This window comes from Stereum hirsutum (assembly GCF_000264905.1).
Source record: "Stereum hirsutum FP-91666 SS1 unplaced genomic scaffold STEHIscaffold_4, whole genome shotgun sequence".
In the NCBI taxonomy this organism is placed as follows: domain Eukaryota; kingdom Fungi; phylum Basidiomycota; class Agaricomycetes; order Russulales; family Stereaceae; genus Stereum; species Stereum hirsutum.
Window position 1 is genome coordinate 2,523,714 of NW_006763134.1, and position 27,342 is coordinate 2,551,055.

At 49.2% G+C, this 27,342-nt stretch overlaps 7 protein-coding genes and 1 non-coding gene across 8 annotated transcripts; 5 read left to right on the forward strand and 3 right to left on the reverse strand.

The window, feature by feature from the left end:
• The first annotated feature begins 280 nt into the window (after positions 1-280).
• On the forward strand, positions 281-2,027 carry STEHIDRAFT_76311 (WD40 repeat-like protein). The gene is made up of 8 exons (XM_007301575.1): positions 281-343; positions 400-497; positions 555-688; positions 757-839; positions 920-1,174; positions 1,296-1,452; positions 1,529-1,775; positions 1,866-2,027. The coding sequence occupies exons 1-8, from the start codon at positions 337-339 to the stop codon at positions 1,887-1,889; spliced, it is 1,005 nt and encodes a 334-aa protein (XP_007301637.1). The 5' UTR covers positions 281-336; the 3' UTR covers positions 1,890-2,027.
• A 1,664-nt stretch (positions 2,028-3,691) lies between these two features.
• Positions 3,692-6,008, forward strand: STEHIDRAFT_120022 (uncharacterized protein; the record flags this gene model as incomplete). Its single annotated transcript, XM_007302148.1, has 20 exons — positions 3,692-3,817; positions 3,889-3,934; positions 3,996-4,077; positions 4,138-4,151; positions 4,206-4,314; positions 4,423-4,440; positions 4,494-4,519; positions 4,583-4,608; positions 4,668-4,702; positions 4,764-4,788; positions 4,869-4,880; positions 4,944-4,959; positions 5,033-5,072; positions 5,131-5,231; positions 5,300-5,346; positions 5,406-5,418; positions 5,485-5,512; positions 5,570-5,627; positions 5,686-5,710; positions 5,774-6,008. Exons 3-20 carry the CDS (start codon positions 4,027-4,029, stop codon positions 6,006-6,008), a joined length of 879 nt encoding a protein of 292 aa, XP_007302210.1. The 5' UTR covers positions 3,692-3,817; positions 3,889-3,934; positions 3,996-4,026.
• Positions 6,009-6,377: 369 nt separating this feature from the next.
• Positions 6,378-9,010, forward strand: STEHIDRAFT_167183 (uncharacterized protein; the record flags this gene model as incomplete). Its single annotated transcript, XM_007302149.1, has 7 exons — positions 6,378-6,595; positions 6,666-6,836; positions 6,920-7,054; positions 7,116-7,222; positions 7,302-7,963; positions 8,035-8,383; positions 8,458-9,010. Exons 1-7 carry the CDS (start codon positions 6,446-6,448, stop codon positions 9,008-9,010), a joined length of 2,127 nt encoding a protein of 708 aa, XP_007302211.1. The 5' UTR covers positions 6,378-6,445.
• Positions 9,011-9,174: 164 nt separating this feature from the next.
• Positions 9,175-11,525, reverse strand: STEHIDRAFT_167184 (NADH-ubiquinone oxidoreductase). The gene is made up of 7 exons (XM_007302150.1): positions 11,479-11,525; positions 11,265-11,416; positions 11,034-11,197; positions 10,001-10,681; positions 9,829-9,937; positions 9,636-9,766; positions 9,175-9,539 (listed from the first exon to the last, which is right to left on the reverse strand). Exons 1-7 carry the CDS (start codon positions 11,501-11,503, stop codon positions 9,305-9,307), a joined length of 1,497 nt encoding a protein of 498 aa, XP_007302212.1. The 5' UTR covers positions 11,504-11,525; the 3' UTR covers positions 9,175-9,304.
• A 1,405-nt stretch (positions 11,526-12,930) lies between these two features.
• STEHIDRAFT_109576 (acetyl-CoA synthetase-like protein) lies at positions 12,931-16,326 on the reverse strand (the record flags this gene model as incomplete). Its single annotated transcript, XM_007302151.1, has 10 exons — positions 12,931-13,353; positions 13,418-13,858; positions 13,926-14,944; positions 15,011-15,053; positions 15,111-15,242; positions 15,291-15,438; positions 15,491-15,597; positions 15,648-15,848; positions 15,903-16,021; positions 16,077-16,326. The coding sequence occupies 10 exons, from the start codon at positions 16,324-16,326 to the stop codon at positions 12,931-12,933; spliced, it is 2,883 nt and encodes a 960-aa protein (XP_007302213.1).
• A 1,910-nt stretch (positions 16,327-18,236) lies between these two features.
• On the forward strand, positions 18,237-19,386 carry STEHIDRAFT_155050 (uncharacterized protein; the record flags this gene model as incomplete). The annotated part of the gene is made up of 9 exons (XM_007302152.1): positions 18,237-18,294; positions 18,351-18,497; positions 18,558-18,649; positions 18,704-18,748; positions 18,807-18,866; positions 18,923-18,982; positions 19,037-19,206; positions 19,270-19,291; positions 19,354-19,386. 9 exons carry the CDS (start codon positions 18,237-18,239, stop codon positions 19,384-19,386), a joined length of 687 nt encoding a protein of 228 aa, XP_007302214.1.
• Positions 19,387-20,411: 1,025 nt separating this feature from the next.
• Positions 20,412-20,630, reverse strand: STEHIDRAFT_155051 (uncharacterized protein; the record flags this gene model as incomplete). The annotated part of the gene is made up of 2 exons (XM_007302153.1): positions 20,412-20,434; positions 20,495-20,630. The coding sequence occupies 2 exons, from the start codon at positions 20,628-20,630 to the stop codon at positions 20,412-20,414; spliced, it is 159 nt and encodes a 52-aa protein (XP_007302215.1).
• A 5,383-nt stretch (positions 20,631-26,013) lies between these two features.
• On the forward strand, positions 26,014-26,105 carry STEHIDRAFT_t105. Its single transcript has one exon. It is a non-coding gene; the product is annotated as a tRNA-Arg (tRNA).
• The last annotated feature ends 1,237 nt before the right edge of the window (positions 26,106-27,342 follow it).

Genomic DNA, 27,342 nt, shown 5'->3' on the forward strand with positions numbered 1-27,342 from the left:
CAAAATATGCTACGGATCAAATGTTTCTCATATTTCATAAAGAGCCTGAGTGGCCGAGGCTAAATTGTGGCAAAGTCGAGCGATATGCAAAGTCGAGAGCGCGGCGGGACATCGGAAGCGGCCGAGAGCCAACGCGCGGGGCACATCCGAGAAAGGAAGTTGCTTGTGCGGGCTCACCATCCCGAATCCGGACTCAGAGTCGACGGCAGTTGCGGATCACGTGGCATAGATCAAATGGACAGCTGTGGCGAAGTTCGAACCGCGTCTTCCTTGCTCTTGCCACTCATCAACCGCCATATCTTACCCATCCCTGTTCTTGTTCGTATTCGATACTCGATGTCTGGTATGTCCATCGTTTGGTAAGGCCTCAAACTCTACTGAACTATTGTGATCATACAGAGCAAATCGAGCTCTCCTCGCCACCATTTGACGGCATCTCATCCGTTCGTTTCTCACCAAAAGACCCGAACCAGCTTCTCGTTGCCTCTTGGGATGCAGTACGCCTATCATTTCTTCACAATATCCTGCGAGAATACATTCTGACTGTGCAATAGACAGTACGCTATTACGATGTTGCCGCTAACGAGCAAAAATGCAAGTTCGACCATCGAGCGGCGGTATTAGCAGTGACTTGGGCGCCTGACGCGACAAGAGCGTTCAGCGGAGGGCTGGAGACACATGTCAGAGAGTACGTACCAAACTCATTTCTTCATGTATGTTTCCAGCTGACAGGGGTGTTGGCCATGTCGCGTTCAGACTTGAGCTTGAGACGGAAAAGATTCACCATCTGGGTCAACACACAGATTCAGTATCCAGCATGAACTTCTCCTCAGAAACCAGTGCATTCTTCTCCAGCTATTGCGCCAATCGTTGACTCTAACTGACCGATACTCATTTTTGTTACTTTGCGAAACTACAGACCAACTCATCACCGGCTCTTGGGACCGTACTGTTCGATTCTGGGACCCACGCGCCTCGACACCAGAACAGAGCAAGCACGACCTCCCAGAGCGCGTCTACTTCATGGACCTCGCGCAGAACCGCCTCGTCGTCGCGATGGCCAGTCGACTGTTCCACATTTACGACATCCGGAATATGAAGCAGCCCGAGCAGACGAGGGAGAGCAGTTTGAAGTATATGACAAGGGCGTTGGCTTGTATGACGGACGGACAAGGCGAGTTCCTTTTTTTCTTTGTGAAGCTGGTACCACTGGTGGTTGGGAAAGGTTATGGCGGAGCATTGAATGATGGTACTGACCTTCTCGTGGGCATGTGTGGCGGTGGCGCATTTTACAGGATTCGCAACCGCGAGCGTGGAGGGACGGATAGCTGTCGAGTTCATTGATCCCAGTCCAGAAGTTCAGAGCAAAAAGTATGCGTTCAAATGTCATCGACAAACGATCGACGACGTAGACCACGTCTATCCCGTCAATTCTCTCGCCTTCCATCCAGTGTACGTGTCTCCCTCTCTTTTTCGTTCCCCTCCTAGTGGCATCGAAATATCTCTCATTCTGCCGAACCCGTCTCAGATACAACACCTTCGCATCTTCCGGATCAGACGGAACCGTCTCTATTTGGGACCATAAGGTCAAAAAACGTCTCCGTCAATACCCACGATACAACACGGCCATACCCGCCATCGACTTCAATTGCGACGGAACCAAGCTTGCCATCGGGGTAAGTTACAACTGGGATAATGGGGACGAGGAGGCGAAGAAATTGAGTAACACGGAGAGGCCAGCCGTGTTTGTGAGGACGGTTGGGGATGAGGTTAAGGTTCGTTTCTTCAACTAGCTGTTTACGGTGGTGGTGTGTGGTTATCGCTGACTGTCTCTTGCTGTGAATTTTGGGCCCTGGTTGATGTAGCCGAAGGGATGGACGGGCAGTTAGACATGATGTTGGACGTATGTAGGTCTTTTGTCTTCCGTGTCAAAGGGACATTCCGCCTGTGTCCCGCTCTTCAATGCTTTTTGTACATCAGACATTTCACATTACGATGGAGGCCACCAAAGAGCCAAACGTCGAGGCACTTTGCAATTTTTTGCGATCCCACAAGGGCAAACGTGACTTTGGCAAGTTCGGTGACGGCCGGGTGAAATCGGGCTCTGCGGAGTTCGAATTATTTTCCCGCCTCTGCACAACTTCTGCACCACCCGAAACAACTCTACAATTTTATGGCAGCTCAAATTTGTTCGCCTTCTTCGTTTTCTGCTTTCATCCTTGTTGTCATTGGTGGTGAAGCGGTAGTCCCACCTCACACCGTCTCAGTCGTTCATCCCACCAGGGGACAGAGAACGGTATTGACCACTACCTCTCCCAGCGCTAGTGGATTGTCTGTCACGATCAGCATCTCGGGGCGGCTGCTCTGCCTTGCCGTCAGCTCAAAGGTCTGCTATCTCTCGAGCGACAGCACTGGACATCCTTGGTACTCTCTTCGTTTCGACTCACGCAAACTTTTTCTGGACGGCGTCGAATGTATGTGACCGATCCGGTTGAAGGATCCTGCCAGTGTAGAGTCGTTACTAGAAACCCTACACCGCGAGGGGCTTATGCGTATAACTTACAACCAACAAATGCTCGCCACCCGTCTCATGTGTGCGTAAATAACCTCCAATAACGTGCCGAGTGTGGTGAGCATGGCATCCGTTTCATTCTCATCATCTACATTGAAGGGCCCCCAACTCTTTCATAAAGCTATGTGATCGGTCAATCATCATGGGGATAATCATGACTGCAAACCCACGGCTGGACTTTTCGTGGCTTTGGTGCTACTATTTTCCCGCTTTTTCACTCTTCTTTGCGAAGGCCCCGTACTTCTTGCATATCGGGTCTTGACCTGTTCATGATGTGCACAATCATGCCTTCTCTCTACTCAAACGGCCTAACGCCAATGCCGTCGTAACTTTCGCCCTCATGCCTCGTTCTTCATCGCTTATAATGAGAGCGTCCAAGATGGAGATGATCGTGTTCCCAGTGCTTTATTTTACTCCCGTAGAATTACTCGCCTTGACTCTTACCGAAGTTGTCTCCGCTGCACTTCCAAAAATGATACTTGATGCAGATATCACACGGCTGGTACATATCGTAGGTACTGAAATATCGTGAAAACGGTTCTCCGTACGTGTCATCCCATCTCATTTGCCTAATAGATAGTGACCTTCTGCCCGAGTAGATTTCATGAGACTGCCTGTGCAAAAGTGGTATGTCATGCAGAACTCTGTGATCGTCGTATAAGTCCCACACTCACGTCTTTGCATTCTCACACTCCAGTATGTTCCTGACTCCCGCCTCAGAACCCGATCAAAATCCTGTCTTTCCTGATTCTGCTGCAACGGGGATACCGAGCTGCCCTTGATCCGGATCGGACTACACGCGGCGACCTCACGGTAGGGACAAGACAGTGAATACCCACGCCATCATCCCTTACCAATCCCTTACCGAGGTGACAGGTCTCACCATGTATTCCTACGCTCCGTATAAGGAAATTCTATGTTTTCCCCCAATCGTTGCGTCTCCCGCCTTGATAGGTGCCTAGTTTTGATGATCTTTCTTCTGCAGTGATTCTCAGCAACGTCTCTCTCCTTGGGTATGCACGTATCCTCAATTTTCTCGGCCGCCGAGCGTTGTCGTGAATCATCAAGTGGCTTTTCAGTGAAGAGAAGAGCCTTCGTGTCCGTGGCGCTGATGCTGTGCGAACATTCTAAATGATCCAGGGAGCCTCATCCGTCCAATAATATCACACTAGTATTTCCATCAGTTTTGTGGATCCGTTGTGGATGGTACAAAGCCTTCGAGGTCGACAGAGAATAACACAGCAGGTCTCAAATCGTCTCCCTTCGCATCTTTTTTTTTTTGACCCTGACTACCATGCCGAGTCTTTTTCCTCTAGACGATACGCTCGGTATCACGTTCATCGGAATCTTGCTCTCGGCCATGTACGTCGTCGCTGATGAAGAGTGTATTCTCATCTGACAGTGGCAATCTGAATATTCATAGTATATTCGGGATAACAACTCTTCAAGCGTACATGTATTACACTCGGTATTCTGAAAATGATCGTCTCGCGTTCAAGTTAATGGTCCGTTCATTTCGACTTTCAAAGGGTATCAGGCTCATGCTGTTATTCTCTTGACTATAGGTGGCTTCTTTAATGCAAGTAGACCCTCTTCCTGCGCGGGTGAAACCTATTACTCAGTTCGGGCTCAGGTCGCTGGATGCATTTCATGAGGCATTGATCATAATATACTTCTATCATTACGCGATCACCAACTTTGGGGATTATGATGCTCTTCAGCAATCTACCTGGTACGTCCTGATGTCGTCCAGGGATACAAGTACTGAAGCCCACATGGACCACAGGAGCGTACTGGTGCGCATTTCGGCTTAGCAGACATGACACAATATCACTGACCGTTGCCCAAAGATCGAGGTTCCCATCACTGTAGGTACTTTATCATCAACCTCCGGCTGAGCATTCACTGATTGATGTCGTAGATACTGATGGGTACAATGATCCAACTGTGAGTGAAAGACGGTTTATGGCACGTCACAAATATCTAATCTACAAAACACATCTCCATCAGCTTCTTCGCCTGGAGAATTTATCATCGTCAGCACGCAATTGATTTTAGCCTCCCCCGACGTTTGGCTAATATTCACCATGTATAGTCAGCAAAAAGAACCTTGTCATTCCCCTTGTCGTCGTCAGTGAATGGACTTTGACAAAAAGAGCAAGAACCATGCTGACGTCGTTATGATTTCTAGGCTATACTTGCTATAGCTGCTCTACGTGAGTTCCCCATCCTTGCTTCAAGTGGTAATTTCAGCTGATAGATTCCAAATCTCATTCATCGACGTCAATTACTGAAGCACCGAGCGTTCGTCAGTAGCATATTCACTCTCTGTTCTGCTAACAAATTTCTTATCGTTACCGTTTCCTCATAGTATTCGTCACTACGGTGTAAGTAAAGCGCTGTCTTTTGAGATTTGAGCAACCCTTCATCTCCTCTATTCGACGATAAACCATGTTTTAGATGGGGAAAAGAGCTTCTAGCCGCAACTGTTCTCGGAAAGGTGTGTCTGCATCCGATGAGTTCGTTTCCTGCCCACCTCATGGTTTTTGATACTACAGAAATGGACTATCTCGATTATCTCGCTCGAACTTACGGGAGATGTGATCATCATGTGTTCTATGATGTATTACCTCCAAAAGACTAAAAGCACATTCACGGGGTAAGTCTCTGTCCAAGACGTCTTCCTCGAATGCTTACATATCTGACATCGCGGAATTGCTCATATAGCACGAACAAGATTTTGACCCGGATGATAACTTACTCCTTGAACACCTGTACGTATCACCAAAGTATACCTTTGCGCACTTATTGAACTCTCCCAACGAACGGTCAGGCCTGCTCACCACGTATGTCTCCTCAGCAATGAACATGCTGTCATTCAACGGTGGCTAATATATCCTTCGTTCATCCAGAGTATTTGCGAGCCTAGCCCTGATCACAGTAAGGGCTTGTTTCATGATTCCCGCCAACTCGACTGACGCGGGGAAATATTCATAGTTCTTGACCTTACCTTCCAACCTTGTTTACTCGCCTTTCTTCTTCATACTTGCCCGACGCAAGTCCATTCACGTCTACTACTAGCGCGACATTAAGCTGATCACAGCTTTCTACAGTCTACCCTTGCTCGTTCATATCCACGTACGTTTATAGCTCTCGCCACACTCGCTCTCTCGGGGGCTGACACCTCTCTGATCATGCTAGGCTTAACTCTCGTGATGGACTGCGCCAAGAGCTAAGCCATTCAGTACAGCTCGCCAGTCTGTCAAGTGGAGCTAGAAGTACGATGTCGCACTCGAGCAGGCCTTCTGTTCCGAAGCGATACAGTGTGGCCTTCACCGAGGCGCCAGAGGACGCAGCCGATCCAAGGCAGGAGGATGCACCATGGAACAAGGGCTTACCAAGAGTTCCTAGCAAGACCAACCTATCAACTGAGTGAGGGAGTGTAGAGTTCAAATGGGTGGCATGAAGGGGGCGGCTAAATAGGGTATGCAGGACAACGAGTGCGCTGATAGGACAATGAATGCGCTTGCAGGGGTGTCACATCCATCGCATCTTTTCCTGGAATTTTGGGTCCGCAGGAGACAGAATGTGGATTTCATGTATGATATAGTGGTAGTATGTCCGCTTCTCGTTTTTTTACTCTTTTAGGTCGGCCAATTATGTGGTGTACTCCTATTTTACTTTGTGTCAGTGGCGCTGCCAACCCCTGAACGCGGCAGCTCCCGAAAATTGAAATCGCTTTTTTTGCGCTCCGCTCGACCCATTCCAAGTCGCCGCATTCGTCCTGCCATTGCACTCCGTTCCCTTGTCTTCGTTCAGTACGGCTCTCTCTTAGTTCATTATCGTAGACAAGGCTAGGATTCCCTTCGAAACATGTCTTTCTCCGATATCAAGACGTACAGGATGGACAACCTCGAGAAGTGGAAGAGCTTAGTCGCAGAGCCTAGTAATTGTACTCGCATTGTCAATGTCCTGCGTCTCGGGGCACTCGGTTCAAGAAATGCCTCTGGAGATGTGCACATGGTATGTTTCTGTGTCACCTTCTGCACCAATCCATCTTTATCGCTGATTTAAACAAACATTTACCCTAAAGGACATATTCCCTGCACTCGAAGCTATTCGTCTTCAAGCAGCGGAAGCAACCGGGGGGAACCAGTGGCAACGTCTCGTGCGAGGCGGCATCGTAGAAACACTATGTCATGCTCTTCTCGACATTCCAAGCTTCCAGGATCCATCAGTTTCTGCTCACGAGGAAAACACAGGTGTAAGTCAGCTCCTTGCGTATCGAGTGTGCCTACATCTCTCGACACGCATTATTCGCTCCTGTATATTGACCCATACATATAGGTCCTGTCCTCATGGTACCCTGCACTGAGGGTCTTGAGCGAGAGCAGCATGAATCTGAGTCAATCTCTCAGTAGTGCCACCACTAAGTTATTCATTTCCACCGTCAAGAAGAATTGGACAGCTATCACAATCCGCGTACGCTTGTCGTTTTTCACATTGTTATACACAGTCTAACGCTATCAATGTGCACGGGTAGTTATGGACCGACCCTCAACAATCTCTCGACGGTATTGAATACATGGAACGCACTATGTTTGCCGCTTTGACTCGAAGCATGCTTAATGCAGATCCCTCGTTTCTGAGGTACGCATTATCTCTCTCCCATCTTCTGGCCCTATATCCGCTGCTACGGATAGCTCAGAATGATACTCGACCTCTGTAGCATTATCGACCGCGAAAACGACCTCACCATCTCACTACTCGCGCGCTACTGGGTATTGTCGACCGCCGATAGCGACTTCATCACCACAGTTGCAACGATCATGGACATGATAGACCCTTCACCCGATACGTCATTAGCCCTTTACAGACGGTCTCACCCAAAACCGCCAGCAGCTACCGCCCGTATCCTCCAATCGACGAAGAGCTCAGCATCCTTGTTTTTCACGGGGGTGAGTAACCTATACGGATGGATCAACAGGACGCAATGTGGTTTCGCCGTCAGAGCTGTCTTCGCGATTACTTCGAACGCCGCTGAAGCGAAACCGAAGCCTTCCCCGGCGTTCTTCAAACCGTTACTATGTCATAAGGTGTTTTGGAAGAGTATGTTGGGGGTGCTCAAAGCCGTCGGAGACGAGGAGACGGCTGACGCTTCATCCCAAGAATCGTCGGATCCCGAAAGTGCCATGGCTTCAGCTGCCGACAAGGAAGTGCGCGACCTAGTGTTCATGAACGTTTTCAGGCTACTCGGGTTGGTCTTGGAAACTGGCTGCGCACATTTTCCCAAAGAGGCCTCCGACTTCGTAAAGCTGCTAGTCCGTGCAAAGCTTTTCGACGTACTGGACGAAGTTCTGCCTCAGATAAAACAGATGCCTAAGGTCGCTGGTGAGCATTTTTCGCCCTCTCTCCTTCCCGTCTTTCCTAACCTACTTCCCGTGCTAACGTATGATTGTTAGCCTCGGTCGGCAATCTGTTCAGCGAATTCTCCGCTGCCCTAGAAAAAGACCCTTCTCTCCGCCCAGTGCTCCACTCCCAGTTCCCCCGTGTTCGAACCCTACGTACCCTCCTCGACATCGCCCACGGACCTTTACCCAATGGCCTGGCCGACCATACTCCCACCTTCATCAATAGCCGGAATATGACTCGTCGAGACGCAGCCGCGACGGGGTGGATGATGATGCACGCGCTGGAGAAGAAGGTGAAGCCGCAGAAAGAGTGCAGTCGGAGGGGATGTAGTAAGCGGAGAGAAGCGAAGTGCAAGGACTGTGCAGAAGCAGGGTATTGTGGTCCAGAGTGTCAAAAATTGTAAGAGTCTTTATCCTTTCTTCTCTATTCCTGCCGGTCGTCGTTGATTCGTTCCGAAATTTACTTTTCCGCAGAGATTGGATGGACCATCGTCTGATCTGTGGGTTCAAGGCCATCAACACTCGTGAAGCTGGCGCCTTTGCCTACATCACCTACCCCAAACGGTTTCTCGACGATACATCCGCTGGGGACTCCCACGACGGTGCTTCACAATCCACATCAACGCCCGAAAAGCCCCGCGAACTCGTAACCTCTCGAGACCTATCCGACCACGTCAAGAAGATGCGCCTCGAACACGAAGAACGCGCCAAGGAGCTACAAAGACTGGAAGAAGAGAGCCAAGCCCTCATCGACGCCGGAATGGCCAACACCTACGAGTGCGCAGAGGAAGCACGCAGAGCTGAAGAGGACCCGAACTGGACAGAGGAGCTTCAGCGGGAGATGGAGAGGAAGCAGAGGGAGAGGAACGATGAGTGGATGGCGCGGTGTGCGAAACTTCATGAGGATAAGGCCGCGATGGAGGCGTGGACGGATGCGTTGATCGCGCTGGCGCCGGATGATAGTAATGGGAAGGACCCCATGAAGTCGCTTTTGCAGCAGTTGGCAAACTCTCGCGTGGGCAGTTGAACTTTACCGTTGAAGGTGGCCCTGCTTACTTATATTTTATCTATGTTCAAATTATCTATTTGATGGTCGTGATGGTTTATAGAACGCTTGACAGCCCAAGTAAGGCACCTCTATCCTCGAGCTCATTTCAGTACACCCAGCGTCTCGACGGCATATATAGCTTTGTGCAACGGTCTTAGGCTCTCATGGATGATGAACGAACCATAAAAATGTGATGCACCAGACGACAAATCGAGAAACGCTCAGTCAGAGTAAACTAAAATCCCCCGTTTTATCGTCCTCCCTCCCTCACGCTTAAACCCCCGCCGGCGCCCCAACCTCCTTCAAATGTGCCCCCAAATTATCCGGCACCGCCAACGTCGGGTCGATATCCTTCACCATCTTGCCGCCAAACATGACTGCGCCCTCCCTCGCCCGGAACTCTGCAATCCGGCGCTCGACTTCGGGGCGGAAGGCGCGCATGAGGCCTTGGATGGGCCAGGCGGCGGCATCGCCGAGGGCGCAGATCGTGCGGCCTTCGACTTGTTTGCTGTTGTGGGTGGCAGTTGGTAAGCATTCGTATGCAGGGAAGGAGGGGACGAGGGAGTGAGAGAGCGAGAGAGACGGGAAAGGAAATGAAACGTACGTGAGCTCGAGAAGCATGTCGATCTCCCGTTGGTGGCCACGCCCTTCGACGAAACGGTTCATCATGTTCATCATCCAGGTAGTACCCTCTCTGCAAGGCGTGCACTGGCCGCATGACTCGTGTTTGTAGAACTAGATAGTATCGTGCGTTAGTGGACGATGCAAGAAACGAGGACTTTGGGGGGGAAACGCACGGAAGAGAAACGGGCGATAGCCTTGACGATGTCTGTTGACTTGTCCATGACGATGACCGCACCTGTTCCGAGACCGGAACCAGCATCCTTGAGCGAGTCGTAGTCCATCCTACCCACAAACCATTCGTCAGTTTCATACATTAAGATTCTGCGAGGAAGAGACGTTACTCACAAAACCTCACCACTCTGCTTCTTCGTCAAGATAGGCACGGAACTTCCACCGGGCACAATCCCCAACAAATTATCCCACCCACCCCTCACGCCACCACAATGCTTCTCCAACAAATCCTTCAACGGAATCGACATCTCCTCCTCCACCACACACGGGTTATTCACATGACCCGAAATACAGAACAACTTCGTTCCCTGATTCCTCTCCCTCCCGAAGCTCGCGAACCAGCTCCCGCCCCTCCTACAAATCGTCGGCGCCACACTCACCGTCTCCACATTCGCCACCGTACTCGGGCACCCAAACAGCCCCACATCCGCCGGGAACGGAGGCTTCAGTCTCGGCTTGCCCTGTTTGCCCTCGATAGACTCGATCAGCGCCGTCTCCTCGCCACAGATGTAGGCGCCGGCTCCGCGATGGAGGTAGACGTCGAAGGCGTAGCCGGAACCGCAGGCGTCCTTGCCGATGAGACCGGCAGCGTAGGCTTCGTTGATGGCTTGTTGGACGTGGGCGGCTTCTTGGTAGAATTCACCACGGATGTAGATGTAGGCGGCGGTGGCGTTCATGGCGCGGCCGGCGACGAGGCAGCCTTCGATCAGTTTGTGGGGGTCGCCACGCAGGATTTCGCGGTCCTTGCAAGTTCCGGGTTCTCCTTCATCAGCGTTGACAACGAGGTAGCGAGGTCTACGAAAATAATGATCAGTGTGCTGGTCTCGAAGAGTACGGAGCACGGAGCTGGGGATAAGGCGGGTGTAAACGATTGGCTGCCGGAATGGCACAGTGGTCATGAATCATTCGACCAACAAGCTATGTGCCCACCCTCCAGCGACGGAGCCGAACAATGAGCACGAACAGCGAGGATACGATTATAGGAAGACTGTTGCAGGCCCTATCTTGCTTAGACGTTACAGCGTTACATGTACCAAGCAGTGACCGGGCCAGCAAAGTGTACGTCGCTGCACGTTACAGTGCTTGTGCTGACAAGTACCGACCAGCAGCAGGGAACGTAAAGCGGGTTAAGCAAGAAATTACGCACCGCTTGTCCTTCTCCCAACCTGGCTTGTTCATAAAACTCCACTTCAAACCACTGGGGAAACCAGCTCCTCCACGACCTCGAAGACCGGAATCCTTCATAGTCTGAATAATCCACGAGTCGCCCTTCAAGAGAATGTCCTTCGTCCGGTGCCAGTCGCCGCGGGACTACATAACATGTATTGATTAGGTCTGGTCAGCATATCGTTCAACACCAACCAAAGATAAAACGCACCTGAGCACCCTTCAGACCATGGTCATGTTTGCAGTAAGCATTGGTAAAAATACGGTCTTGGTCCTTCAGACCTCCATAGCGTCTGACAGGAGTATCGGCGACGGTGGCAAGTCCGCGTCGTTGAGCTGGCTTCAGCGAGCGTGATGAGACTCCTGCGGAAGCGACATTAACGCCAATGAGCAAAAAGTCGTATAAGGCACTGAAAAAAGCATACTAGCTGCCCGCGAAGCCTTCAACATCGTCGGTGGTGGTGAGGTAGAGAGGTTGTGCGCTGTCTCAGACGATGAGCGAAACCTTGGCTTGGGGGTACCGGGAAGTCCCGTGGCCAATCGGAGCGAGGGAATTCTCGATGTCGCGCCTGGTGACGCGCACCCGCTCTCGTCGTCGACCACCACATCGAACAGCCTCCTCCTGAATCCCGACGCGCGGTGTAACTTGCTCGCTTTCTTGTTCGGTCGTCTGCAGCTTGCAGTCAATTTATTCTTGGTTTGCCCCGGTGATGAATGGCTGCACCTGTTCTGGGAATCGACTCTTGAATACCGTGTACCAACCGCTTTCAACAGCTCACGGTCGTCTGATGTCGCTTTTCTACGCAACTTACAACTCTTCTTCCAGAGACTCATAGAAAACTATCGTCGAGCTCCGGTCGGCCGCGGTGCTGTGGCTTATTTCGTCTTGGGGCTGCTATGTTGATGTGTGGCGTCAATGTGGCCCAAACAATAGACAAACACCTGCGGTCGCATTCGAATATGTTCCGTTCCTCGATCCGTATACCGCAAGCGGCGCATTGAAAGCCTTCATGAATATCTATCCTGACGATTAACCTTCTGGGTGGGCGGTCAGTACCATGCAGCTGATACTTATATCGAAGCTTGCATGCTGATGTTCTGCCTCATCCATGCCAATCTTGACATTGACTATCCGCTCTCGAAGAGGGAAGATTGCGGGATAGCCATCCATAAATCTGTGTGGTTGCGCAGTCAACAACCTCATAGCATAATATATGTATATATCGCTGCAACTATTGAGCGCAGTGCCTATACACTGAGTGCCACACCATGTCCCGGGCTCCTTGTGGTCTGTTCTAAAGTTTCCACATGGATCAAGCATAACGTCGCCGATTAGACCAGTTCGTGTATCCATCCGATATATCATCTGGAGTTACGCATACCCACGTCCTAGCTCTACCTGGCTGTCTCGGTCATGATATTGTGTCGTCCGGATCCCTTCGATATCTTGTAATGATCACCTTCGCGGGTGTTTCGAGAAAGAGTCGAAGGACGCACCTAGACCTGATACGCCGAGGAACAGTAAATATTGTTCCTTAGAGAAATAATTGGGCGCAATGGAAAAACAGCCGTCGGTTTCCCTCTCGAGTCTGCCCTCATCATTGCGGTGTCAATTAGATTTGATTCCGAGTATTCTTGGGCGACCGTATGCCGAACGCTGAGAACTATTTGAGCTCGTCTCAAGGCCTAGAGGAATGTTTCGCGTTATGACAAATAGTTTAAAACACCGGGGTATGCAAACGCTATTGAAAGCGACCTCTTCTATTTCTTCGGGAGCACGTACATACGAGCGCAGATACGTATTACAAAGCACCATGCATAAAGAGAGCCACAAGTAATGCCCATGGTTTTATCACGTAGACAAATCCAGAACTACTTCAGTTCTTGTTGATGTCCGCACACGCAAAGGCGACATAAGACCTGATGACCTCTTCACCGATATCGCGATCAACCAAACTGCCCGCTGCCTGCCTGCTATATTTCAGATCCAATGTGGGCATGAATCGCCCCTGCGCGTAGGTTTCAAAGAAATCCAAGAGTTGGAAAGCTGAGGTATACGGTGCGCGGCTCACTGCTTCCACCCATTCTTTCATGGGGACTAGCTTGGGCTTCACCTCGAGAGAGACGCTGGCGCCGAATTCGATGATAGCGTTCGTCACGTCTCTCCATGGTGTCTTACTACCGTTCTCGAGGTTGTAAAACGTGAGATGAGCGTCGGTTCTGGTCGTTTGCGAGCAAGAATGTTGAATTTGCGCATAGAGGGCCTTAGCAGCGACGTTGACGGGGAGCCAGCGCACATCCTATGTAAACCCACGAATAAGCTCAGATGGAGCTAACGAAAATCGGTAGGACAGGAATACGCACAGGGAGCTGGTCCGGTACGAGGCCGATCTGTACCGAGGTCTTCATCAAAGTCGGCATGTACTCTGACCGCGCCCAAGCACCGTTACCCTCTGCCCCAGAGATCTGTCCTGTCCTGACGATGCTCGCCCGCAGCTCCGGACGCTCCTTGGCAGCCAGCTCTATGATCTTCTCTCCACAGTACTTCGACATAGCATACCCTTGATCGAGACAGACTTCGGGGCTCGAGATGGACGCTTCTGGAACGGGATCGGAGGATGCACATTGTCCTACAGCTGCCACAGAGGAGATGAATGTGAAATGTGGAGGCGTCATGCGCTTGGAAGAGAGGGTGAGATGGAGCAGGTGGCGTACGCCCGAGAGGTGAGGTTTAAATGACGGTAGTATGAGCTTGAAGTTGAGCAACCAAGCTATGTGAACGATATGCGTGACCTCAGAGAGCATCTGGACAGGAGTAAATTATTTCAATGGCTAATCGACGAGACTACACCGAGCAATTGGAATGATATACCTCGTGGCGAATGCTTTCAGATATACCCAAATCAGCCTGCAACAAGTCGATTGCGACGAAGACTGCTCTTCCCGTATCCAACGCCTTCTGCAGGACACCGAAATCAAGGCCCTTCTCTTCGAAGGAGATCTCGTGGCGCCGCGCAAACGACGTAGACCGACTGCGACGATTGAGAAGGTAGACCTTTCGCACTGTCGAAAGGTCCAGCAGTAGAGACACGAAGAACGAGCCAAGCGATCCCGTTGTCCCTGTGACTGCGTATACCTCATCGTCAGAAGACATAGCTGGAGAATGATCGGGGAGATGTTGATTGAAGTTCGATTTGTAGGCATTGATAGCGTCCTCCAGCATTGACCTCACGGCATTCGTTCGTTCGGGAGGGCTCGAAAGCGCGGGGGAGTTGGCGAGGATAGAGATGATACATTCTGAGAGCGCGGATATTGTCGGATGCATGTAGATGATGTTCCTCGGCAAGGTACCGTTGTATCCGGAACTCTTTATACCGGACGACACGGCGGAACGATACTGTATAGCTAGTAATGAGTCCATGCCAGCCGCGAAGAAGTCGTCGCCCATTCCGAGTTGGGCCCCGAGTACGTCGTTCAGGAGAGTCGAAAGGCGAGACTGAAGCGATTTTACATTTCCCGCCTCATATCCCTGGACAGGAGACAACCCTATCGAGTCTCCGGATTCCCCGTCCTCTAGGTCACGATAAGCCGCGTCAATTTCAGCCGCGTAAAGCTCGAGGCTAGCCTTCCTCTTAACTGTTCCCTTATCGGTGCTGAGGAGAGGCTTTTCTTCATTGACGACAAGGACGAGCGAACGAATCAAACGAGAGTGATGAGGTACGACGCGGTTGACGTTCTGGACAACGTAATGCCATAGTAGATCGAGGTACGTGGACGGCCCGTGTGCCAAGTATGCTTCCGGGGCAGGGTCGACCAAGGCCCCGTTCATGAGACGTCCAGTTCCAAATATTAATGCACGCGAGACCAGGGAAGAGGCGCATAGCAGGGATGCTACAGGATGATCGCGTCATTTCCGACTTCAGTCCCCATTCATTTTGCAAGTCAATGAATACTTACTGAGTTGTACGCTGTCGGTTTTTTCACCACTACTCAATACCACCTGTAAAAATAATGTCAGAATGAGCGAACAGGATTTGGTTTGGATAGGAAGACGAACAACGTCATCGTTTCGGCCCGATGCTTTCCAAAGTCTTGCCTTCCCAGGGTCTGGGTGTTGTACCCACCTGTCGCTAGAGCGAATGCCGACAGGGTTTTGACTGTCGAGAACCATAGGAGTCATATATCCCGGCTAGTCGACGCATCAGAAAATGTGAGACATAAGCGGGAGAGAAATTACCGTTATAATCAGGCTATGGAATGCACCGTCTGATTTCATGGGTGTGAAGACAAAATTGAACGCTTCCTCGTTGATCTCAATGTAGGACCAGTCTGCCGGATCACAGCTATCTTGGTAACAAAAACTTGAGAGTGGTCCTGTCTCGGTCCTATGAACTTTATCAATGAGACGAATTCATGTTATTTGTCGCAATGTCTTACATTCCGAAGCAGTTCACGAGTCGTACTCCCTTGCGTGTGATCTCGTCGCCAATATCCGTACGAAGGGGAGCCCCAGCGAAGAGAATCGAGTTCATATCGAGTAGGGTCTTCAAGCAAGTCAGCAGGGGAAAGTCAACGAAAGGGCGTGCTAACGTACTCGGAGGTTCTGATCGTTATTATTCTCTATGATCATGTCTTCTAATATGCTAGGTGGTAGCAAAGCGTCGGGTTTGTGCTCTGCAAGAATGCGCATATGCCGCAGGCAACTAGAGGACGAGATTGCTTGACGGCTTTCAACGAAGGTGAAAATACCACCGACACCGAGGATGGTTGGGAATGAAACAATGAATCCTGCTCCCTGATGACAAATTTATTAATTCAGTCCATCCGTATAGAGTATTAGATTGCATACATGGAACAAAGGCATTGGTGTATAAAATACACGACCAGTCCTCGATTTTCGGTCCTTGCCTACGGAGACGCATGCCGTATACATGTTTTCGTGAGTCCAACCGATTGGTTTGGGATGGCCTACAAACAATCTTTTGAGAATGTGTAAGATAAATGAGGGAATATGGAGCTGTACCTGTAGAGCCTGACGTGTGCAAGTACGTGAAATGCCTTCCAATTTCCTCGGCGTAGCCATTTTTGCTTTTGTCGTGATTCATAGGAATAACGTCGTCCCACCCTAACAATCCGTCTTCGACCTTCCGGGTCTCCGAAGAGCTGACTATCACGTCCAGCGGGACGATACTAAAAGGCTCGTTGACCAGCTCCTGCACTTGCGGGAGAAGATCGTTCCCGACGAGTAAAAATCGGGCATTAACGTGAGACATGAGGTGCTGGATCGCCGGAGGTGTATTCCGTATTGAGATGAGGAGAACCTTTTGTGTTTGACAGGGAGAGAAAAGCGAATCTCAGATAATCGCGGTGTCTGTGTAAAAATAAAGTATTTACCGTCCAACGTAACATGGTAATGGCGGTCCAAGTCACAAAATAATCATACCCACTGTGCGAGAGCAGGCCGACAGTGACATCACTCTCACCTCTGCGACGAGGTCCCTGGCCAGTCGAGTGAACGAGACTGGTCATGCGAAGCTTCACGTCTGCTAGCAGTTGTCTCCATGTTACTAGCGTGACTGCGGCACTGCTCTCAGGCGGCGCCAAATCCTGTACATTCAAAACTATCTCTCGATCCGGATGAGTACGAGCAGTTCGAATTATGAGCTCAGGAATGGGCAGGAAAGGTCTGGATGGAGGAGGAAAGAGTGGTTGCATGATGTTAGTCGATAGCCGAGGGGTCAAAGGAGGTGTCTGTGGGAGCACTCTCGTCAAAGCTTTGAGGTCTGTAAACTCTCTGCGACGCTGCGAAGATGGCGGTACCCCCGATCCCACACACTTCATAAAATACACAGAGTTTCTCACCTTCAGAACCATCCATCGCCCTCATCCAGGAACAGATCCGAGGCATCGTCCGCTGATACGGCTGCATCAAGCGCCGAGTTCCATCTTTATTGCCGCTAATATCTCTGAGCGGACCACGTTTGCGCCATTTGTGAGAATTCCGTTAGGCTCCGCTTTTCCTTGTTTGTAGATTTTGTGGTACTAGCGGAGTCCACGGTATCGTTTAACGGGACCTTGAAGCGTGTGTTTAAGCCTCAAAGCCGCGCCGCGGTCTTAAACGCGGATCTGAACGCAAATTTGAGCTGCCACCATGGAATCCCCTAGTGCCTTCTCCAGCGGTCATCCCATACATCAGGTGCATGGCGTTCTCCTGATTCATACCCATATCGTTAACGATTACTGCGGCATAATGTTCTGCCTGTGACCTTCTCAGCAAGCGATGGGATGATCCTGTTATCCTTCACGTCAATCTTGTAATGCTGATGACGCCCTTCGTTCGCAGAAGCATCCTCATGATATTGAAGCATCACTATCGACGTTAAAAATGCTATATGAAAATGGGATTTTTACCCATATTTATAAGACCCAAATTGGTGGTCAAGTGATCGATGCAGAGATACAATATATCTGTCACTGGAGTATCTTTGCACTATCACATGCGAGACGTCGTTTGGACATAGTCCCGAGAAGGAACGTTTATTCAATCGTGGGGTCCGTAGTCCCTAATGCTATGTATGCAAGAATTTCAATTTTCGGTTGCTAGAATCTAGTGTGTTCTGTTGGAAACAACGACTCAGGGGTAGGGGTCTTGCGCGAGGTGCGCTAAATCGTGAGACTAAGTAGAACCGCACCCTTATTGAAAGTAGCCAGGATTTGATTCTCATCATCAACTGTGTTCGGCGTTTCAGGTCAGATCAATCGCTATGGCAAGTATAAACCGATTTTCGGATGTGAAAAATGATGCGTTCACCTTTCGCCGTATACTTATAGCGCTACGCATGTTGGGTATGCTATTGACGCCATTCTATACCAGACATTCGCCTATGACCATGACTAGCGATACTATCCTGGATTCCAGTGAAGGTGTATCTACAGCGACACTCCTCCTGTAAGCAGACTTCGCCTCACGTGTAATATCTTTTGACACACTTACGCGAAATGTTCAGTGTAGGGCCTATGGTGAGGGATCCAAATTTGTTTTCCGTCGGAAGCTCCTTTGACATCAGTCTCTGTCAGTTAATCGGGAATCTCTTTGCATCAGGGCTTTACGGTGCTCTAGTTGTTCAAATATGTTAGTACACTACCACAGAAAACTTTGCTGACAACACGATTGTGCTGAAATATGGCAGATATATACTCCCTTTCGTATAGCTCAGATAGACTGCTCATTCGGATAACTGGTGCGCCTATTATTTGATATTGGCCTGATTTTGGGCTGAAATTAAATCGTACAAAGTATATGGGACGTTTATCCTGGACACCTTTTTGACGGTGATTTTCACCAGACAAGCATGGCATATGTTGAGCTCGGGTTGGGGTCAGGTATCTGCCTTGGAGCGCATAACCTGGGAGTACGGCTGCATCCCTCTCATTAGTGGCATCAGTAAGATCTAAACTCCATTCTCTTACGTCGCGCTGCTGACTGAGTCATATAACTGTACAGTTGCTTTCTGGGTTCAGGCCTTCTACGCGCGAAGAATTGTAGTTTTGGGGAAATCACGAACCTGGACGGCCATTGGCATCCTGATTGTGGCGGTACAGTCGTTATGCCTCCTGGAGCCCACCGGATACAGACTGACGTGTCATTAGATCGGGTCGCTTCAGGCGATCAGTGCAATTGTGTCGGGAATACTGGTATGTATATTGGTGGATGGTCTCGCTGCGTACACACACTGATGCGTGGTTGTCACAGATATTCTCTATAACCAGTGTCCAGCAGATTTTTGGATATGCAGTTTCGACCGTGCTGCTGGTGGGATTTACACTGTTCATAGAAAGCAGATGTATTATGCTAAAGTCTCAGTATAGGTATGGCTATCCGCAAGCATTGCCACAGACGCCATGATAGCGTTCAGTATGGTCTACCTTGTTCGTAATCCAACCTGTGTCTCTCAGACGTCATGCTGATAACAAAAATGACAGCTCAATTCCGCCCGAAATAATAATATTGGGTACCAGAATATGAAAACGGACAGGCTACTTACCAGACTCATAAAACTTACGGTCGGAACCAATGGAGTAACCGCTATGACATCCATCGTCAACATCATAGTCCTCCTCGTACTTCCGGAAACAAACTTTTTCGCGTTGATGTTAGTTTTTCATTCGCTTTGTCCTTTGTCCTCGAACTGACGATATTGACCATCCTACTGTAGGGGATATTTGATCTCCAGGCACGTAAACTGGAAGTTTCATACTTATTACAACTGAATTCTTACCTAATCTCTTGGATGGTCCAGATTGTATACAAACTCTCTACTCGTGTCACTTAATACGCGGTCTTCGCCTTCCAACAGAAGAGCTCCCCAAGGTACATCAGACTTCTCCATCCAGGCCTTGAGTAGCTACTCGGACGGCCATGCAGGGGGTATTCGAAACCGTTCCATAGTCCCTCCATTCCGCGTTTCTCACTACCTGGATGCCTCTGCCAGTGTTGACATACCTATTCCCGAACGAGCTAAGCAGGTCAGTCTAATCTGTCTGAACTTGTCATTCTTCTGTGTGGCTAGAGCTTATGAAGGTCTTTGGGGTAATTAAAATCCCCACATAGGCGGAACATGCCAATAATTCCGAACAAGATCATCCCACACCTAAGGGACACCAGCTCAACCTGTCGATTGTATAGTTGTATGAGAGGACTAATGACTAATCAATGTCTATCATGATTCATATGATATGTAGATTAGCATATGACCTATGTTTAATGTGGTAAAACATTCCATCTCGATGACGCAGTCAAATACAGTACTATTAGCAGTCAGGAGTTTTTTCGCGGAATCCGGTATCGTAGCGTTGAGAACATAGTGACTCTCCGACTGCATCGAATGACAACACTTGTGGGCCTTATTTCAGCGACCACCAGAGATAGAGCCAGAGTCTAAAACATTATGGATGTCGGAAGAGCGTCGGACAAGTGGATTGCCGAAGTCAGATAGGCCAAGAATAAAACGAACTAGAACGGAAAAAACACGTTCATTGGCGGGTACCGAGGATGAGAAAACAGTGCCGATGGAAGAACAAACACTGACAAAGCAAAGCCAGTAGGGGGGCTCTTTGGTACTGATGAGGAACACAGCACCGTTTGACCGAACACGGAATAGAATAGAATAGAATTCCGTTGCTCAGTACTTCCTTGATTGCTGCACAGAACCTAGTTCTCATGCGAATACTACCATAAAAACGCTACATGTACTGAGTCTTGAAGAGCGATGAGTCAGAAGATAGATATCTGAAGGTGCTTGTTTGCGTTCCTACCTTTTGGGAAGTCAAGTCGAACCAATGTTTAATGCTTATGCGCTTATGGCCCACAGTCAGGTCCATCTACAAACAGGATGGGATCGTCAGCGCAACCGATAAAGCTCTTTCAGACCGCTCACTAACCAATCTGGAAGTCATCCTCAGCGCATGGCGCAGCGTTCGCCTCTCTTAGAACAATGGACGGTATCGAGAGAACTTCGGCGACGATAGCCGTGCCAAAGACAAGGGTAATAATGAAAGAGAAGTACCCGAGCTTCATTGTTTGAGGCCAGCGATGCGGATGGGTGGATATAGTTTCCGTACTGCAGAGCACGGATGTTCTTGTTATTTATATATCTTGGGAAGGCGCTTGCAATTTTGACAAGGCCAACACAGCTTTGCATTATTAAACGCCATCCCCTACTAGTGTGAAGTGATGGGCTCGAACAAGTATGTGCAAGATAGACTCCAAACCATTAAGGCATCAATGCTATGGTCTGCGTAGTTGTGTTCCCCACGCCTGCGATTTGTTTCAAAGTGCTTCCATCGATACTGAGCAAGTACTGATAGAGAAGACGATTTAAATAGGTCACGAAGAGTTACGGTGTCCTCTGGCTATGCAAGGTGGATACTGGCATCGCCTTGTATCAATCAGTATCTTCTCAGGCGGTTCTAATCACAGAGCATCTGGAGCAATTAGAGATCCGATCAATGTCAGACAAGAGGCTTCCCTGTGAACCTGAGTGATGGACATGCCGCCAAGAAACTGCGCTTTAGTATCATTCCATGTGCCATTAGAGAGCTTTCGCCACCCAGAATCTGGGAAAATCTTTCTGGACTGGCGTATCCAGATTCTTCCACTCGACGGTATTTCGTGCATTGAAAATCGTGAAAATATTTGAGAGTCTTCTACATGTGATACTCATTACATTCTGCTAGACCTGCCAGAGGCAAGGACGCCATTGTCACCTTGTGAATGCATCCCGCGTTCTGGAGAATCTGAGCGTTTTCGGCAGATTCCGGGTGGCGAAAACTCTCTATTCTAGCTCGATGGTAAAGTCCGGTCATTGTCGAGAGGAGACTTATGGAGACTTACAGGCACCGGGACGAAGGCCCAATTTGGGATAATCACACCAGGGTTGGTCACGTTTGGTAAGAAGCTGTTATGAACTTTTTGTAGAACTTCGTCGAACTCTGCATGAAACTCCTCCGACATTCCTTCCCTCTTTCGGCGTAACGTCTTCATCCGGCCGGCTATCGTCTCGGACGAGCTCAAGACGAGCTCCGTTTATTCTACAACAATCCTGTCGATATTCATCTTCAGGGTCGGCCCAACGTTTGCGCCATCGCACAAACCCTTCGTTCATTCTCGGAACCCGGTACCACATGACGCATTAGCCCACCGATGGGTTAAACGCCACAGTGTGGCCCATCCATCTATTTGCCGCCCATGTCCAACTTCACGCCGCCCTTCCTTACCGCTCTCGTGCAAGTTCACGAGGACGATCCGTTCATAATTCCGCGCTTCCGCGCTGGTTGAACGGTGCTGTTTCTCTATGGAACACGAGCCCTTCGATCTAGCTATCGACTGCCTCTTATTCCTTTGCTATACTTAGCTCTTTCTTCTCTCACGACAAGAGAGAGCTCTTCTTTACAATTTGTTTACTCGTGCGTCAGGCTATGAATTAAACATTTTACGATCTTATGAAACATCTTATTTCTCTTCGTCGTTGTGCGTCTTTGTTCTCGCACTTTCACGGTTTTATATTGATGATAAGTTGATCGACGAGGACGTCGATTCTGAGAAAGAGGGTCATGTTATGAACTTTTTGTAGTACTATAAAATATATTAGTACTCTTACCTACGAATGCATGAGCGAAATAAAAACAAAAACACCCTCGCCACGAAGACTGCAGACGAGTCAAATCAGCGATGATTTGAATCGGCTGCCGGCCCGGCGATCTTACTTACGCCACCCAGCTCGGGCCACCTCACTGATCTCTATCGAGATCATCTCTCCGTCGTTCCTTATCGTCCTCTTCGAGCGGTCTCTGATCTTGTGCTGCTCTGTAATGCTCGCATGATTATTACTGTACTCGATTACTGAGCCATTTTCTTATCCTTGTCTCTCTATTCGTTACTCTTGAATATTGCTTAGAAAGCTCTTGATTTTATTGGCTAGCTTTCTATATCGCGCAATTATTCTCTCATTGTTCTCATTCATTCGAGTAATTCATGCTTAGGTAGTTTCGTTAAGCCTGAATGTATAAAAACATGTAGCTACACTACAATAAATCTCCAGACTTGTTCTGGTCTGTTTCCTCCCTTAGCCACCTCTTCAGCTTCGTCTCAACAAGTCAAGCGCGTCCTAGAGAACCCTAATCGAGTCGTTGACAGAAGCTGAAGCTGATTTAGGTTTGATATTTGAGCGCAAAATAATTGTGCAAGAGACGAAACCGCTGCGAACTTACGTTCCATTGGGCCGGTTGCTGCAGTTTTGGGTAAGCTCATCCCATCTGTTCAGACACGATGTGAGCTGAAGAGCTATGATCAATGAGCACAGAAAACGTACGGCACCCAAGCGGATCCTTGACACCCGCCGCATGCGCTAGATCTGAAGAGAGTAAAACACAGAGCTGCATGTCCAGTTATTTGTCCAATTTAAGGGGATGCTATTGTATTCTTGCCCTTGAATAAGTGGCGGTATCTTCAAGTCTTTCGAAATGCTTAGATATAAGCGGTGAATAAAGAAGAGAAGGCAGGATAAGACTTCACCGCATATGACTTCAGCTACTTGGCAAGGACTTTGCCCCAGACTATTGTTTGTCTGAGGAAATGGAGGCACAAAAGTGTTCATGAGTCAGAGAAAAACTATTGAGGCGTGCCACTAACCCAGTTCCACAAGCTCACATCAGGAAGACCGCACGCGTCTATCCGGTCTAGGAATAGAGCTTTCAGACCAATTAGACCACGCCACTGGCCTCTAAGGAACCGCCGGACAGAAATTTGAGCACTGGTAGCTCTGTGGCTAGAGTGGCCATAGAGCCTCAAAGAGCTGCTCCTCGTATTGGAGCAATATGTTAGAGCATCATACAGGGTTCACAGTAGCTGGTAAATCATTATATTTGGGAGCAGATGGCCGGGACCACTATATACACAAAATCTATGTACACTACAGTACGAAACGGACAACTCCTACATACCTGCACCACTGTATGCACTCGTCTGCACTCCCGCCATTCGTCATGCTTCGAAATGTCTACCTCGTCCCTCACACTCGCACCAAACTTCCACTAGCGCTCAGGCAACCTCGTGGTTCCAGATGATCATTCTGAGCATACACAAACGATTCCGAACCACCAATGAAGGACCTATCGAAATGCTAGGCCAATCAATGGGCTATGTGCAGCTAAAGTATAGTCATCGTGGTCAGTGAACAGGTACATCGACCACAAAGCGTAGACGAGTCAATAGGATAATGTGAACTTACGTGTCGATCACATTTTGCTCATTGTTCAATGGAAACTTGTCTAAAATATGATGATTCGTGAACATTGTCAATGCAGTACACAGGAACGAGGCTGGATGTACCTACATAGCGGCTGGGCACCACACACCATGCCCCATCGAAGGGCAAAGCCCGTCGTCGTCACATATCATGAGATATAAAAGTCAACGTGATGAGAGCTCACCTTCCCGCATCTTTGTCATCTGGCCTGATGGAGTATTGTGCTGTTGTTAGTATGAGACAACCGATAGATGAGAACGGTGAAGGAGTCCTGTGCACCGATACTGTCCCGTTAGCCCACGCTGTCCGCAGAAAGGGACCAAATTCAGCGTATGAGATGGCCCCAAGAGCAAAAGACATCGGAAATTAGTGTTTCCCGTCAACTGGAGGGATGGTAGAGCGGGTTGATATCTTGGTAACGGCCAACCAGAGGGGAGATTCCGCGAAGGCTTCCTGGATGTTCAAAGACATGTGTTCGATCAGCGTGAGAACCAACGTCAAGATGTGGTTCGAGAGTGAAACTGAGAGATGGGTGTACCACCGTAGAAACTCGAACGCGATACATAAGAGGTCAGTTATTTGCCGACAGTCGAGCTTACTACCGACGATGTACCGGGTCGGGGTAGAGGGTTGCAGCATCCATTCGTACATTCCGGGGTCATTCAAAGGCTTGATCCCGTTAACTAGCTTCGATCTTATGATAGAGCGAGCTTCAGAGGATACTAATATAGATGGGGAGGTAATGGTAAGGAGGGCCGCGAAGTTGGGGATTGAGAAGATGACGGTAAGAGGAGAGGCACAGACGCGCTCGAATCAAAGGCCCACGAGCTGCCAAGCACAAATCAACGGACGTTGTTGGCTCACGTGCTTGTTTAGGGCAGGCGTTAGGACCTTGTTACTAGCACCTCTCCCTGCTCAATGCCTGCCCACGCTACTACCAGCCTTCACCCGCATTAACATCCCATCAGCGCGCAAAGAGCGCACCCCTTCGCGTCGTCAGCCTGCTCGGTATGTTCTTCTGCGAAGTGTCAGCTCGGTAAAGAGACGTCGTCGGACTGGGACGACCGGATACTAGTATGATAGGGAACGATTGAGTACAGGCTGTACGTGGTTGAGTGAAACCACCATGTGCCGACTTTCCAGCAAAATTAGGTATTAAAAAAAAGGCTTGTAGAACCTCTTGCAACGCCAGCCCACTCTACTGGGACCGCTCCGTGTAATATACCTACCTACCACCCTCTAGCGCGTCTACGAAATCGGGTGCGGTCTAAGTGCGCAGAGCGATAAGACCGTATAGACCGATTTAGAGCGTGAGAGGCCCGCGCTGGGGAGATGCAGTCTTGCTGATGCAATGTGCAGTTCGCTGTAGTGTTTGACGAAGACATTGGGAAGGTGCAGTTAGGTCCCGAGACAGAAGGTTGGCATCGATGCAGAGTCTTTTCAGACCATGACTTATAGGAAGCTCAAAGCCAAATCCGTAACAGCTATCTGTTCCGCCCATGGTCATCAGAATTGACCAAGATTTAGAACAAAAATGAGGAAATGATGGTGGCGCAATTTGTGCTGTGTATCCAATGCGGCTATGATTCAGAATCAAAGTAAGGAGGATCATTTCTCTCCCGCTGTGCTCGATAAACCGAGTACTTATCTACCTCGCCCAGGTTCATACTGCTGTGAAAGATGATGTTGTGGCATTCTATAGTACACTGCAAGGTTCCAGATTATACGACACTCAGTAGTATACCTGAGTACTCCAGATGCGGAAGAAATACGAGCGTTCATGAAGAGTCCAAGATAAACCACGGGATCGCAAAAAACGACCGGACAGACGGGTGATGAGATGTCATACAGAAAACGACGTACAGAAAATGACGTACCGGCTCTGGTTAGACTCCCGCCGCCTTGATGATACACACCATTGTGACATTCGATCAGAAAGACCGAAGGAACAAAGTACTAATCGTAGAAATATCAGAGTACCGATGGCGGAATGTTGTAACGAATTGCTGACCCCTCGACATGGTAGGTTTTCTTCGCAAATTGGTTGTCTACGCAGTCCCGATAGAATCGAACAATAATCGAAGACGAGAAGGGTTGAGAGAAAAGCAGGCTTAATTGGAGTATATCATGTCTGCATTTGGGATCTTCTCCATCGGCCGGCTAGCGTAATGGTTAACGCGCTAGTTTCCGGCGGAGTCTGAATCCGTGTTAGCTAGAGATTCTGGGTTCGAGTCCCAGGTTGGTCGAATATGTTGTCATTTTGTACTATGCGCATCTCTTGGACACTTCCGCTCTCTTTTTTGAGCGTTGGCGGTTTCGATAATGTTTTCATGCTCTCCAAAAACCCTTCCCTGGATCGCTCGCCGACTCGTCGTCTTCGCGCTTGCAGCTCATACTTATTGTTGTTTAGTTGTAACAAATAGTAGGAGTATACATATTACAGTAGTCTCTTATCTTGTAGATTTACCTTGATTCTGTAACCCTCGTATAACCCCTAGGATATACCCCCACCCTACAATGGCTAGGCGGGTACTACCGTTCTCTCTGGGGCGATCATCTCATGAATCAAGCCACTGATCTCTAACATCCTTCCACCCGCACTTTCTGTCAATCATGATACTATTTGTCACGGAATACCATATATGATTCTCCATCAAGTACACAACGCTCTGCTAGGATTAGGATATCCGCTGCGGCAGTTCGAGATTTGTTACAATCAGAGACTTTATATATATATATCAAGTCTGCACAAATCACGGATCTTAGACTATTCGCATCTTTGGGGGGCGTCCCGCCTTGTTCCCGCCCTTTAGTGACCACCTTGTGAGATGCGTAGAGATGCGCAGAGATTATAGCAATACAGGTACTAGTGTTCGCCACGGGTATTGAGATACCCGCGGTGTTTTGGACCCGTACCCGCACGGTACGGGTACGGGTTCGACCTTCCCATACCCACAACTTTTGGTTGCCCTTTGAGAAATATTCCGAGTGCTCTGTGGCGTCCCCGAGCACCCAAACTGGTGTTTTAAGCACCCACAAATCTTCGAATATTTATTCGCTATTTTCATGAATTAATTGACTGAAACCCGCGCGTGAAAACCCGCGGTCTTGCGGGTATGGGCACAGCGGGTACGGGTGTGGTTTTCAAAGTCGTACCCCAGTTAGACCCGTGGCGAACCCTAACAGGTACTTGCTGAGTTCATGGAGCTAGGAAATGTCCGTGATAAAGCACTGCACACTGATTGATTCTCATGATCCTCCCATTCGTGTATCCGCTTCAGGTAACGAGAGCATTTGTGGCAAAGCGGGAAGTTATTGACCGTCCGAGCGTATAAGAATCCCAGTGCGACGAAAAGCCCCTGCGCACTGTCGCCCCGCTTGCGCCCCGCCTTACATCATATTATCAATGCATCCCTCAACACTAACATGCCTCTGTCCTATATTGTTCAGTATCGTGCTCATAGCAGTAGCGCAAGATAATGA